At 36.8% G+C, this 16142-nt stretch overlaps 1 protein-coding gene across 1 annotated transcript in view; it reads right to left on the reverse strand.

The window, feature by feature from the left end:
• MYO10 (myosin X) overlaps window positions 1-16142 on the reverse strand; it is a 246035-nt gene that overhangs the window by 78212 nt on the left and 151681 nt on the right. Inside the window, exons 15-19 of the mRNA XM_043971604.1 lie at window positions 15172-15264; window positions 14276-14344; window positions 13575-13657; window positions 11362-11470; window positions 9250-9330 (exon numbers count right to left, since the gene is read on the reverse strand). Coding sequence (XP_043827539.1) covers window positions 9250-9330; window positions 11362-11470; window positions 13575-13657; window positions 14276-14344; window positions 15172-15264 — 435 coding nt within the window. The remainder of the gene's footprint in view (window positions 1-9249; window positions 9331-11361; window positions 11471-13574; window positions 13658-14275; window positions 14345-15171; window positions 15265-16142) is intronic.

Genomic DNA, 16142 nt, shown 5'->3' on the forward strand with positions numbered 1-16142 from the left:
AATCCAGACTGTGAAGAGGCAATGGCCAGAGGAACAAGAATAAGACCCAGCATACCTTCTTACTCCTCTATTCCCCCCCACTTCTCAAAAAAAACCCTAAAACCAAAAAAGCTGTCTTACCCAGCCCAGAAGAAAAGTCTATGATCAAGCCCTAACATCTCTGGCCATTGCCTTGAAACACCAACCAACTCCTGGAATGGTGATAGAATTAATCTCAAATTTTTGGTTAAGGTGACAATGGGAAGAAATGTAGAGGAATCTAGCTCTTTCATGCACATTCTGATCTGAAGATGCCCTCATAAGAAAGTGCAATGATGAGCGAACCCCACCCCCCATAAAAAGAAACAAGCAATTCTAAAAGATGACTAGAAACCAGCCATGGCAATGAGAAGAGTCGCGCCAGAAACAGTCAGCCTAAACTCTGTTAAACAAACCAAAAGCTTGTGATCATGAGGAAGGTGCTTGAGACAACAAAAAATATTTTAAGATCAAAATATCAGAGGTTCCAAGGCAAAAAAGATAATGCAAATAACCAGAAAGAAAGAGTTCAAGAACAATGAACACAATAAACAAGACTACACTGCAACAATAGAAGAGAGAAAATCTTGGAATAAAATCTTACAATGGACAAAAGACAAAGTCCAGGAATAATATCCTACAAAACTGGGCATAATTCTTTGGGGGTAAAAATGAATTTTTAATAGAATAAAGGACTTGCATAAAGTCCTGATGGAAAAAAAAAACCAACATAGCTAAGTAGAAACAGTAAACTGAAAACACAGAAGTTAAATCTAGAAATATTTATAAAGAATTGAAAGAAGCTAAACAATGATGAAGTATTTATATTTTAATAGAGGGAGAAAGGACAAGTGTCTCTTCAGATTCTCACTGTTGAAGAGCCACAGAGGATGTAAAGTAAAATATAAACACAGAGAGATTGGGCAATTCAAGACTTTTCCAATTAAAGATCCAGCATGGATCATACACCACCTTCTTTGTAAAGACTGAAGAGGGCAAGCAGGAAACAAAATGAGGCAATGAAATGACATAATGGTCAAAAAACAGAAAAGGATAGTAGAAGGGATAAAAAAGCAGAATCTGACTATATGCTGTTTGAGAAACATACCTCACATATAAAGATTGAAAGAGTTAAAATGAGGAACCAGAGTAGAGTTTATTATGCTTCAGGAAAACTAAAAAAAAAGCCAGGGCAATCATAATGATCTAAGAAAAGGCAATAGTAAAAATTATATGGTTAAGAGATAAATGGAGGAACTATAAACTCCATAGATAACCAAATAATATCAATAGTTAACATATATTCACTGAATGCTTAAAAGGGAAAGTGAAGTAAATTACAGGGAAAAATATCAAAATCATGATAATTGGGTAGCCTTCTTAGGCCTAGACAAATCTAACAACAAGAAAGAAGTTAGGACCTGGAATAGAATTTTATATAATTTTAGATATGATAACTCTCTGAAGATTACTAAATGGGAATAGAAAGGAATATATTGTGTGTTTGTACATATATGTATATACACACACAAAACACATTATATAATAATAGGTTAAAATAATATTATAAAATTATATACACCCATATACAAACATACATAAATGTCATCTGTGCATGGCTTGAATAAAGGCAGAGATGGCAGGCCCATAAAATCTGCAGGTGACACAAACTTGAAAACATTGTATGACAGGGTCAAGATATGCAAAAAAACTGACAGACTACAGCCTGGGGCTGGATCTAAGTAAAATTCAATGGGGAAAGATGTTAAATCTCAGATGTAAGTTAAAAAAAAAAACACCAACTTCCTAAGGGACTTATTACTACTTTTGTCTTTTCTTTCTTTTCCTTTTAGTGAGGCAATTGGGGTCAAGTGACTTGCCCAGAGTCACACAGCTAGTAAGTGTTAAGTGTCTGAGGCCAGATTTGAACCCAGGTACTCCTGACTCCAGGGCTGGTGCTCTATCCACTGCACCACCTAGCTGCCCCTACTTTTGTCTTTACTATAAAAGAGAAATGGGAACAGGCTGCTTGCAGATTGAAAGAATCTTGTTATATAGCCCAAGACAATAAATAGCTTAGATGATTTCCAATTGGCAGATTCTATTGATTTGAACTACAGGATCCTTACTGAAAATAATGAAGTTATTATACAATGCAAACTATCATTTTTATTAAGTAGCTGAATAGTTACCTAAAGATTAGCAAAAGGTTAAAACCATTGACAGTAACTACTCTATTTGGAAACTCCTTTGCCAAAAAAATCATAAAGCATAATAAATTTTAAAGGAATTGAGTCCTAGATAACAAGCATAAAGAATTTATTTTTAAAATAGTAAAGGATAAAATAACAATAACTAAATAATGAAAAATTAATAAGAAAGTAAACACTGTCAGTAGAATGAATAATCTGCCATGGCAGAGGAATGGGCCTGACAAATCAAAAAGGAAATAACCTTTCTTAACTTTAACAGGGCTTTTTGTTTGGTTTTACAGAACATATTGGAACAACAAATTGTGGGGAAAGTGTTCTAGGTCAAACAATTCTTGGGTAAGGTATTCAAAAGACTGGACAAGCTCAGAAATCCGCATAATTGAGCTGAAGAAATATCAGTGGCTACAGTTCTTGGTCTAGTGCTATATTGTGTTTCTGTCGATGATGACAGATTATAAGACATTACATAAATTGTAGAAGATACCAAAATGGTGAATATAATTGAATTTGACCAAATATTTTAAATTCTATTTTGCCACTACCATATTCCCCCCCCCCCCTTTTTGCAGGGAAATGAGGGTTAAGTGACCTGCTCAGGGTCACACAGCTAGTAAGTGTCAAGTGTCTGAGGCTGGATTTAAACTTAGGTCCTCCTAAATCCAGGGCCTGTGCTCTATCCACTGTGCCACCTAGCTGCCCCCTGCCATCTCCCCTTTTTTATCTTAATAGGCTGGTTATTCAGACCGGCCAGCTTCTAGCCTTGGGACAATCCTGCTTTCTTGAAGAAAGTCCTGGCAGAATCAGGAAATTCTCCAAGAAGAGCCCATTTACACATCCTTCTGTTTCTAGGCCAGGAGGAGATACCCTCAGAGGGCCTTTAAAGTATTAAGTTGCATTTTATCTGTGCCTCCAATAAGTGAAAGTATGAGTCAGAGTCTGATTCATATGATAAACTTACACTTGGGTCACTGAATATGTTAATAAAGCCTGACAGGATTTGTTGGAAGGGAAGGACATCTAGGAGGGACATTTGCTTCCTATTTATTTTGCTACATTCAAACAGAGAAAGATGTTCATCAGCAATGTTTTATTTTTCTGGTGAGTATACGGACAAAGTATAAACTACTTAATTTTATATCACAAACCCAAAGATTAAATAATACCTTCCCCACTGTCGGACAATGCTTAGCTTAAAGAAGCAGAATAAATCTAAGTGTGGGTAAGAAAAAAAGAACGGATACTGAGTGAGTCTCACGCTCCAATTACATTTTTCTGAAGAGTTTATTAAAATCCTTTTAGAAGATAGCTTTCCTGGGTTCCTATTTTTAAAAGTGGATCATGTGTGATTGGAATCTAATTTCTTCTTCATCATATAATTACTCTGATACAAAATCAGAGTGAAGTATGGTGAAAGGCATCAGCAGTCAAGCCAATAACACCTCCCAACCAAGCAAATTCATTTTCATTCAAAAGGAAGGTATCAGTCAACAGTAAATGGCAATAGCTGTACTCTTTCCCTAGGGAGAGAAGAGAACTCTGATACAACATAAAATTAGATGTCCTGGAAACTAGGGAAGACGAGTTCCCATACTTATTGAGATTTTGTGATAGTCACCTGTATGTTCCCTTCTTTAATTCCATCTTATAACCCCTTAGGTGATTTTGTTGAGGAATGTTAATGAAAGCCCTTTCTGTCCCAAACTCATTCACTTAGATACTTTGTGAGAAAAGGCTAAATACTGCTTGACTTTCCTCAGGGAACGGTTCTAATGAGGTTAAAGCAGGTTTTGAAAGAGAAATCTCCCATGGTTTATTATATATGGTAGATTATTCTTAGCTATAAATGTGGCATATGCCAAATTATAAGCTAAGTAGCAAAATGGTCACATTTTTTATGCCCAAGTCATCCAAGAGCTCCAACAAGTACCCAACAAGTAAGGACTTGTCTTTATATTTTGAACTTAAACATTTTAAAAAGTGCTTACCTAGACTGTGTGGGGCACTGGGAGTGATAAAAAACAAAATGAGACATGGTCCCTACCTTCATGGATTTTACTACTATGTAGTAAGGGAATAGAACAGGCACACAAATCATTATGACGAATAAATACCAAGTACATGAGAGAGGCTCAAATCAAGTGAGGGGAAAGTATTAGGGGATGAGGGTACAGGGAAAGGATGGATCCATCATTAAGGTTCCTTACCAACCAGAAATTAAGGAGGGATTAATAGAAGAGAAGGCATTGAGGCTAAGAAGAGGTAGGATTTTCAGCAAGTGAAGATGGAACACCAGGTGAAGGTATAGGGGCATAGGATGGTATGTGTGCCATATGATAAGCAGTGCAAGCCAGTTTAGCTGGCATATAGCCAACGAGGGAGACGGAACAGGAAAAGTAGGACGATGCTATGTGATTAAATCCCTGAATGCCAGGCTAAGGCGTTTGAACTTTATGTTAAGAAACAGGAAGTCACTGAAGAATCTTGAACAATAGGATAACATGATCAGATCTGTGTCACATGGAAAATTAATCTGGAAGCATTATGGGTAAAGATTAGGAGGAAGAAAGACAGGTTAGGAGGACTAGTGCATCATGGCAAAGGCCTTAAAAGTAGTAGCCACTATGAGGAAAATTGTAAAAATAGCTTTTATAACCTAAGAGCCAAGAAGAAATTTTAATACAGGCTTAGAAAGCACATTCTAGTAGTCAGTAGTAGCAAGGATCCTATATAAAAGGAATTATCTCCATGGGCTGTGCAGGAAAGGGACACTAACATGTCCAAGATGCTCTAGCTTTATACTAAGAAATAAACATGCTCAAATAACAGGCCAAACCCTCCCACCACAAACAAAATAGAGTTGCCTTTCTTCAGGCTTCCTCTTCTCTTCATCAATGCCCAAGTAAAGTTTGAGAAAGGCAAGCTCATCTTCCCATATAGAAATCTGTCTGTCTAATTAACTAGAGCTTAAGGTCACACTTAGCAGTATGTGGCAGCTAAATCTTCTCTAGGTTAAACATCTTGATTTCTTTGAACTCTTCCTTGTATGGGAAGATTTTGAGGTTCCCATCCTGGTACTGGCTCCTGTAGTTGCTCTTCCAATTCACCAATGTGTTTCCTAAAGTGTGGCTCTGAGAACTGAACACAGTTATGCTACAGCTCAGCATCAAGCAGCTTTGGAAACAGGTAACTGATACCTTTTCTCTTTAAAGTTTTATCTTTCAAATTAAGATACATGCTAAATGTTCATTAATAATGGACAATTCCTGGAAGCTCCTGAAATGCAGAGACTGTTTTTATTTTTTCTTTGTTTCCAGGATGCTTAGTGAAGTGCTTGACACTAGTGAGTGTTTAATAAATACTGATTCAAAGTGACCCAAAAGGGGAATAGATATGCAACTTATAATTCACTACAGTAACTTGCCAACTTTTTACACTAAGTAAATGAAGGATGAAGAGTCATAAATTTTTCCTGATTTTTACTGTCTTAATATTCAAAATTAGTCACATATTGGACTTTACAGACTGTTAATATATACTTTTTTATACAAGTTTGAAATCTGTTTGAACATGTAGTTTGTGGGTGCCTTAAAAAACACCAAGGTCATTTATAAATTCTTTCACTTATCTGTATTTATTCATGGAATTAATTACTGACTACAAAAGATGAAGAACACATGAGCTAATGAAAACAGAAAGATTATGGAATAATTATTGGGAAATAATTACTGGAAAAATTATGGAACAATCCTGGATACATTGGCTCATTTTTTTTTTCAAAGAAAATGCAAAACAGCAGCAATTATTGGTCAAATAGAAAACAAGCACGGAAAAATAAGCTAATGCTGAAAAGGCTCACTGCCTTTTACCTTCCAGGGATAGAAATACTTTGAACAAATTCCAAAGCCTTCAAAAGTACTAGTGCATCACCTGTATAAAATATTTAGAAATATTTTAACTGTTACTGGGCCTTAAAAATATATGGAGGAAATTTAAATACCATGATCTGAATATTTTCAAATCTGGACTTTTATTTTAACATTAGAAACTGTGCTAAAGCATCAATGATTCTGTTGGAGTTTGAGACATTAATAGCTGAACCCAATTATAAGAACCAAGAAACTATATCTAAAAGCTCAATGTTCTAATTATAAAACAAAAAAGAAATACTAAATTGATTACTAATAACAACAATAATTTATAACATTTGCATATATAGGCCTTGCTTTATGTAAATTCACATTATGTAAATTTAACTTAAGCTGAAGAAGGGAGTATCACACAGACAGCCACTGCCACCAACAGCACCAGATTGGGGGCTTGGCGTAAGACCTCTCGCACCAGGAGAAGAGACCTTTGTTCGTTTTGTCCATAAACCTGCCAGAGTGTATGCCCCTGCCTGTCTATCTTCTATCAGTCCAAGATCAGGGACCTCGTGTCTGTCCTTAGTCCCAATGTGTCCTTGAACCTCCCTCCATGGGCACATGGCATCCTCCCTTCTTTGGGCAAATCTGCATTACATAAAAAATTGTTTGAGGTAGAGGTCTGCAGAATGGTCTACTTTCATAAAGCAAACAATTGCTTACTACATGGTAGGTGCTGTGCTAAGCATTCCACACAATTATTCTCTCATTTGATCCTCACAACAGCCCTGGAAGGCAGGTACTATTATTATATCCACTTTACAGATGAGGAAACTAAGGAAAACAAGCATTCAGAAACTTGACCAGGGTCACACAGCTAGTAAGTATCAAGTTGGATTTGAACTCAGGTTTTCCTGCCTCCAGGGTCAGTGCTCTATCCATTGCGCCACCTGGACCCGTACCTGGTCTCCTGATGAGCTGATATTCAAAACTGAATGTTAAAGAGTTAAATTTTTTTTTTTTTAATTTTAGCAGGGCAATGGGGGTTAAGTGACTTGCCCAGGGTCACACAGCTAGTAAGTGTCTGAGGCCGGATTTGAACTCAGGTACTCCTGAATCCAGGGCCAGTGCTTTATCCACTGCGCCACCTAGCTACCCCATAAGAGTTAATTTTTAAAAGTTAACGGCCCCAAAGTGAAGAATACCAGCAGGACTGTCTGGCATAAATTATTCTACTCCAGAGGATTACTAAAGGTTGTGGACAAAAAGCTTCATTTCATCATGGGTTGCTGTTAGGCTCCAAGAGAATGACTATAAATGGTCAGGGTATCTCGAGGTTATGTGAAAATCCTAACTGGAATAGCATTATCTCATGAGCCAGTGTCAAATAATGTTAAATATCTTAAGCAAGGTCAGATGTTAATTTTCAAAAAAGGTGTGTGTTTGACTTATTTGGCAATGTTTTACATGACTACACATGTATAACCTACATCTGAATACTTACTGTCTCAGTAAAAAAAAAAAGTGTTTTAACATGTAATTGTGGGGAGAGAATAAAACACTGTATATTTTTCAAAAAAAAAAAATTTTTGGAAAAGATGTCTGTTTGATACTTAGAAAATTCAGCATGGTTGGGCAAGAGAATCCAAAGAACTTGCCCCCAATCAAGGCTTCATTTTAATAAGGGATGGAAAGTTATACTGGAACATTTTATCATCACAAAGAATATTAGCTGTGCTCTATAAACACTTAAAAGGGACAGTACAAGAGAATTTGACATAAAAATAAAGCTATAGATAACTTAGATTCTAAAACCAACCATATAAATAGCTTAGAGAGGTGTATCTGCTTAAATTACTGAACACACAAATTCAGCACATGCACCTGTATATACACACACACGCCTATATATACACACACGGAAATTTATCATTTTACACATATCTGAATACAAAAGACCCTATGAGAACGCCTATCGTTTACAAATAAAACTCAAAAAGTTAGGTTTTCTCTTTTTAACTTAATTCTTGGGGCAGCTAGGTGGTGCAGTGGATAGAGCACCAGTCCTGGAGTCAGGAGGACCTGAGTTCAAATCTGACCTCAGACATTTGACACTTACTAGCTGTGTGACCCTGCACAAGTCACTTAACTGCAATTGCCTAAACACACACACACACACACACACACACACACACACACACACACACACACACCCCACAAAAACCCAAAACAAACAAAAAAAACCTAAATTCTTCCCCCTCATTTTGGTTGCCATCCATTTATCAAAGTCTACCCAGTCATTTTTTAGGTATGGGTTGACAAACTGAATATTATATTCTCTGGAGTGAACACATTTCTTTATAGTATAAAAGGATCACAGTAAAGCTGACTCCACCTTCTCTCTCAACCCATGTAACCAACTGGATTTCACTGGAGGTTTCTTCCAACCATAAAAAAGGGATTGCAAAAAATCAATTTTCCCAAATCAGACTAACTTCCATCAATACTACAACAGAGCTCTAGTCACCTGTGAAAAGCCTCTAACCTACAATTTTGGGGACAGATTTAGAACACAGGCAAAGCTAGCAGCAAACTGATTTTCTTGAAAAAGCCTCTGCTTTACTTTGTGAGCATTCCCCCCACCTCCCCTTACATTTAGCGTCTAATAGCTTTTTACACTTTGGACAACTAAGATCACAGAGTCTAGATGAATACAAAAGTTGACTGAAGGTAATATGTAAAAACACAGATTCAGGTTTGATTTATGAACATTTCTATAATACATACAAACCCAGGGAGTACACACAACAATTTCAAACCCCAAGCTAAATATAAATTTGAAAACATTTAGAATTGTTAATTTGATCACAAATGAAAGATTTCTCGGAAATGCAATGACATTTTCTTAAAAAAAAAAAAAAGTAAAATGAAGATATGATTGGCTTCAAATTTGAGAATGAAAGTTTCCACCTAAGATTTGAATAACATAGTCTGAGTATATGACTAGCACATAATACATTCAAATCCATTCCAAGTGACCTGACAGAAACTAAAATAATGAGAATTCACCCTCCCACTCCCACCTGCTTCAGAGACTCATTCCAAGAAGCCAAATACTATAATAAGTCATCTAGATCTGAGAGTACCTTAAATCTTACCTTCTGCATGTTTGGCTTGATACATCGAACAAAGAAAGGATTAGATGTGCTCAATGTGGCCATTAAGGAATGCAGAGAGTCCTATTGAAAAGGTAAAAAAAAAAAATCTCTTTTATTTAGTTTCCTATTATTTTACCCTTTTAGTTTCTAAGCACCCCAGGCACTTCTAATAGCAACCTTAGTTGACAGAGTAGTAGACTCTTTTTTTGGGTAGGTATTTTCATTTTAAAAGTCTAAGTCCAATGTAAAAAGAAGTCTATAAGAGATACTATTATTTATGTTGGGAGGAAGGGAGGAAAAAGTCTCATAAATGAGGTCTCATACTATAGCAAAGTATATTATTACTGCTAGCAGTTCAAATGATTATTCTACCTACATACAAAACTAATCCATTTCTTAAAAAAAAAAAAACAAAGGAGTAAAAGCAAAACTTTATTTTTTAAAAAACATAGCATTTTCCCATTCTAGGAATGTCTTCTAATTTAGCATTTTTCTTCAGAAACATAACTCATTGCTTATCCTACATATGAGGAACCTGAATGGGAAGAAGGTGACCATCCTTTTCAATTGCTCTTCTAATTCTTGGGAAATAGGTATTCTGCTTACAAGAGTGAAGCCAATAACTTCTTAGGCCTTTCTATGAGATCTGACGCTGTGGAACATCCCATTGTTCTAGATTCCCTCTTTCCTTCTCTGGCTATACCATACTACACTATTATTTCTTCTCCTCCAACTTTTTTAACCCCCTGCTCAACCACCCACCTTGTCCACAGAGCTCCAAGTGCCCTATTACCAAGAGCCTGTTAGAACCTTTAACTCAAAAGTATAAAAAACTGAACAGGTCATTTTCTCCCCTAAATTTGCTTTTCTTCCCAACCTCCTGATTTTCTTTAACTTAATCATCCGTCTAGGCTCCTACACTCTTAGGATTCTATTACCTTATCCCCTTTCCTTCACCCCACACATCCAAATGACCAAATCCTGCTGACCTTACCCTTGCAGGATATCTGGCATGATTCCCCTTCCTTTCAATTTCTGTGGAAGCTATCATAGTTCAGAACCTCCTTTCTTCTCACCTAGACTATTATAATAGCTTCCTAAATGAGTTCTCTGCCTCTGGTCTTTCCCTACTCCAATTACTGCTGTCTAAGTAATTTTCTCGATGCACTACTATGATCATACACTTCACCCTTTTAATCAAAAACTTTCAGGGGCTCCCATTATTTGTTCCATAAAGTATGAACTCCTGAAATTGTGATTTTAAGTTCCTCTTCACCTTTGGCTATGATTTACCAGCACAACTTTAGCTTCATTTTACTAGTCCCCTCCACATATTTTTTTTCCTTGCCAAAGTGCAATATTCTTTGATCCCTGTTCTCTTCCTCACCCTTTTCTATCCTGGCTTTCATGAGAGAAACACAGATACAGAGAAATGACAATAGCAATTCTTCCCTTTGCTCACAACATTCCCCCATATGCAGAAGAATGGCCCCACATCTCTGTACACTAAGTCTCTATGTTCCATTCCCATTACACGCAGCCAAGCTCTTCCCTGAAGCTTACACTAATATCTTTCCAGAAAAAAAGAATTTCTTCCTTCTCAAATTTCACACCAGTTTGCCTAAACCTCTTGTTTGCATGCATCTCATTCTCTACTGGGTTAGGGTTATTTGTGTATTTGTTCTTTCCCCTGCAAATTGACTGTGCAGGGTCCATATCATGTGCACCTGGATATAACTTTAGAAAAATTTTTTAATACCTACTGAATTAAAATTTTCTTTACTATTTACTCTTTAAAAGCTACCAGTTAATTTTTTTTCATTAGAATGTTTTAAACACATAAAAGAACACAAACAAAGGAAGAAACCAACCCCATGTTCAAATGAAGATTTTTCATAAACAGCACAATTTGATAATACAACTAACTCCAAACCCAACTTAAAAAGCTACTCATTTTTCTTATTAAAAGTAAAAGGATTTTACTTCTAATGAAGCATTTTGGTATAACATTAAAAAACAAAACTGTAACACTTCCTGATGCATACACAACTACCATTTTCAGTTTTTAAAATGATATTAAACAATCAGACACCAAAGGTACCTTAAACTAACCTTGAACTGTGAGCTGACAGTGGGCCTCTTGTGCTTACTTCCACATTTCAGGGTTTCCTGGTTATTTCGGCTTGAAACATGTTCAAATAGATCATAGATGAAATCAAGTCTAAAAGAGAAACAACAAAGTTTCAAGAAGTAGTCATAAAATTATTATACTTCACCTTCCCATGATTATAGCCCTTTTTTCATCTGATAACGCAATTATTTACTCTAAGTTGACACTACTTTCAAAGGCTGCAAGCTTATTATCAAGAACAGGTTAGCCATGGGAATCATAATATACTTCATCTGTGTTGAGATGACACTTACTACTTCTTAGAATTTGGACAAACTTCACAACCCTCAATGGCCTCAGTTGACTCATCTGTACAATGAAAGGGTTAGATGAGATGGCTTCTGATGTTCCTTTCAGCTATAAATCTATGGTCCTTCTGAGTCTGAAAAAGGATTGTGTCCCCACTGTGTAGGAAGAGAATTGGATGGGGCAGGTAGGTGGCACAGTGGATAAAGCACCAGCCCTGGATTCAGGAGGACCTGAGTTCAAGTCCAACCTCAGACTCTTGACACTTACTAGTTGTGTGACCCTTGGCAAGTCACTTAACCCTCATTGCCCCATTTTTTAAAAAAAGAAAAAGGAAGAGAATTGGAGGAAAAAATATCTGAATCTCGCTTTGAGACCTACTAGCTGTATGCCCTTGGGCAAAATACTTACCACACGTGGGTCTATATTTCATCAGTTAAATAAAGTGGGGGAGAGAAGGGAAGGGATTGGGCTAGATATTACTTTATGTGTACTTTGTATTTATTTAATTCTGTGAATATTGTATCGCCTAGGAGAATGCAAGAGAGGACTGTTTGACTTTATCTTCCTATACTTTTTGGAGTCAAGAACACCTGACTGACTAGTAAAATCAGCTATTTTACCTACATACTGGACTGTGTGGCTATCCTTTCACTGACTCAGGCAGCTCCCCCAGAAAAGTAGTTGCAGAACAGCATCAGATCTGCATTGATAAAGGGAGTTTTCTCAATGCGAGTTCCTTACATCATAAAGAAAAATCCTCAGTGTCTTACACATAAGATGTGTTTACTTTACTGTTTACTGAAGAGAATCCTCAAAAAAACCCAAACAAACCTTAAAACTCCTGAGCCTATAAAATGGAGGACTAGACCTCTTGACCCAATGTGAACCAGGTAAGAGACAATTATCCTGTGATGCTGTCCACTAATTATAATAGCTAGGTGTCACAGCAGATAGAGTTCCAGGGCTGGGGAGTGAGGAAGAAATCTTCCTATGTTCAATTCTAGCCTCAAACATACTAGCTGTGTGACTCTGATAAAATCATTTGACCTGTTCACCTCAGTTTCTCATCTGTAAAATGAGCTAGAGAAGGAAATGGCAAACTGAACAAAACCACCAAAATATATCAGGTATTGTAACTTAAGTTTTTTAAACAAAGCTACTGATTATAATTTGAGCTTTTCAATTAATAAAATCAAATAACTTCTCTATACTTTTCTATGATAATAAACAAAAGAAAAAATATTTGTTTATTCATCGGGAATAAGGAGGAGGAAAAGAAATTATGGATTCCATATCAAATAATTTCCACACTAGAAATAAAACTTCAGCTATGAAGTGTCTGAGGCCAGATTTGAGCCCAAAAAGATAAGTCATTCTGATACCGGATTTGAATTCAGGTCTTCCGGACTCCAGGTCCGGCGCCCTATCCACTGCACCATTTAGCTGCCCTTAATAACATTAAATGCTATTATCCAAATCAGTGATTAACTGATTTTTGTGGTTTGCCATATCCCATCTTTGACTATGTAGTACTGCCATTTCTAAGTGTTGCATGGCAGGCAATTATTTTTTGAAAGTAAAGTAAAATAAATTTTATTTCAAAGCTGTTTCTGAGAATTTCCTGATCATTCTTGAGATAACAGGAAATAGAATAGAGAATTTGATGACTTAAGCCACAGCATTAAGATATCTATGTTATATGTGTCTTTTTTATTTTTGGTTAATTAAAATATTACCAGGAGCGGGATATTGCATAAAAATGAAAGCATATCAGAATATGTTTAAGTTCTAGAAGAATATTAATATTTTAAATATTACTATATGAAAAATGTACATAGTATAATTCAGTAGCAAATCACATCTGCATTTGTTGGTCAATTAATTCTCAGTGAGTGGTGTTACATACCGGCTTTCCCTTAGTAAGTTGAGAAGGTCATCTCGGAAAGTATCTCTGTTCTTCTCCAAGATCCCCCTAACATCATATTGCACCTGTTAAACCACCCCCCAAAAAGGGGAATAGAATGGGAGAAGAGGGTTTCAGGGAAAGAGAGAGAGAGGGAGAGGGAGGGAGAGAGAGAGAGAGAGAGAGAGAGAGAGAGAGAGAGAGAGAGAGAGAGAGAGAGAGAGATTAAACAAATTTTATAAAAATTAATAGTAAAACCAGAACATTTCAATGAGTTTGTTTCTCTTCCTATGGAGAAAACAAATATTTTTCCTAAAAGGTAATCAGAGGAATTTCACAGGGAATTAAAAAATCTTCCACAAAACGCTACTTTGATGATATATTAAGCAGAGGTCGTGACCCTGGGTTCTCCAAAGTTTTATGCCAGCACATAATAAGCACTGGCAGCTCTTATCAAGCTGACAAGGCTTTGAGAACATGTCCTATGTCGAACAACTTTCTATTGTCTACAGTTTAGCCTAGTTCAGAGAAGTTCATTATATGAACGTGAGCTACTAAGTGATCATTTCTTTTTTGGTTCCCAGACTAATCATGTCGACAAAAGCATGGAGAAGCTGTGATCTGTGTTAATGAAGGAAATACCCACACTGACAAAACCATGGATCTTTTGAAACACCGAAGAAGAAATCCTAAAAATATATTACCTCTCCAGCATAGTGTTTTACTCCAAAATTATTAACAGCAACTCTTGGCTTCACATAAAAGTGGTTATGCTAAATAAAAAGAAAAAAAAAAGGAATAATTAAACGAGTGTTTTTAGTGTTCACTCCACAGAGTACACTATAAAAGGTAATAGGGAAATACAAAGTTTAGATAAATCTTGGCGTCTTACTTAACAGAGTTTACTGTCTTGTAAGGGGATATGACACAGCTATAAGTTGCTACCCAAAAAATACTTAAGGGTATAAGAAGAGATGCAAAGTCTTCTGTCAAGTCTGAGAAGGGAGAGGTCATTTTCTATTAGGGAAACCAGGAAAGGCTTCACCGCTATTTGAGCTGGGCTGAACTGAATGGATACACAGAAATATACAATAGCATGAGATGGAGAGGGAGGTACTCCAAACAGATCGTACAGTTTGAGTAAAGGGATGGGGATGGGAGGGACTTGCACAGGCTCATGAAGAAAAAGGGAACAATAAATGGAATAACACACACAAGAGGACCCACGCAGTGACATGGCACATGGCATCAAAACCCTAGATGCCACACACACAACTAGAAGTGCTGATACTGTGACTTCGTAGATGTCCTGAAGTTTACAAGGTTAGTAAATGTAATCACTCTGCTACTCTCACACTAAATACAGATAACAAAGATGTCCACGGTGTGGCAGTGGATCAAATAAGAATGATCCTATGGTTAATTGAACTCAGCTTGAAGTATCTGTTCTAATGAATGGTTCCAAAAAGTGCTATGGTTTGGAAAGCAGATACACTGGTGGGCATTAAGGAAATAATCAGGGCTCTCGAATATCAGATGTACACTTCATTCAAAGGTTTGTTATTTGAGGTAGAAGAATATGAAACGGTCTTTGACATACAGCGTGCTGAGCATGCAGTTTCTCCAGTAAGGTGGTATCTGTGGCCTGAGGAAAATGACTTTCTTCATTGATAAGGGCTAGTAGTCCAAGTTTCTAGAAGAGGGGAGAAAAGAACAAGAAATGTTTTCAAAACAGAAAAGAGGGACAGTTTTCCTATCTGGTATTTAATTAGAGTTGCCTTCCCATTCCCTCATTTGTACCACAAGATTTATAAAATACATTTATTTTGAAGAATGAAAAAAAAAGTTTTTAACCTCATGTTATAAAGGAAAAAAGTTTAGATCATATCAATGTGTTTTTTTTTCTTTTTTTTTTTGGTGAGGCAATTGGGGTTAAGTGACTTGTCCACGGTCACACAGCTAGTAAAATGTTAAGTGTCTGAGGCTAGATTTGAACTCGGGTCCTCCTGACTCCAGAGCTGGTGCTCTATCCACTGTGCCACCTAGCTGCCCCTTTTATGTTAGATATTATTCAATAGTTCTCTTTTCTTTCTTTATCTTTTGTTTTTCCTGAGGCAATGAGGGTTAAGTGATGTGCCCAAAGTCCAAGGTCACACAGCTAGTAAGTGTCAAGTGTCTGAGGCCGTATTTGAACTCAGGTCCTCCTGAATCCAGGGCTGGTTCTTTATCCACTATGCCACCTAGCTGCCTCAGGTGAGTTTTTGGTTTTGGTGGGGCAAAGAGGATTAAGTGATTTGCCCAGGGTCACACAGCTAGTAAGTGTCAAGTGACTGAAGCTGAATTTGAACTCTGGTTTATCCACTTTATCCACTACACCACCTAGCTTCCCCATATGAATGATTTTAAATAATGTTTTAGGGGCAGGTAGGTGGCACAGTAGATAGAGTTGTCATGGGGTGCAGAGCACCCCAGAAGTTCTCTGGGGCACACCAAGGAATCTTCTCCTTGAGAAACTAAACCAGAGGACAGATAACGCCTAGAGAGATAAGCTGAACCAAATCGGACTGAGCT

This window comes from Dromiciops gliroides, chromosome 1 (genome assembly GCF_019393635.1).
Source record: "Dromiciops gliroides isolate mDroGli1 chromosome 1, mDroGli1.pri, whole genome shotgun sequence".
NCBI classification, from domain to species: Eukaryota; Metazoa; Chordata; class Mammalia; order Microbiotheria; family Microbiotheriidae; genus Dromiciops; species Dromiciops gliroides.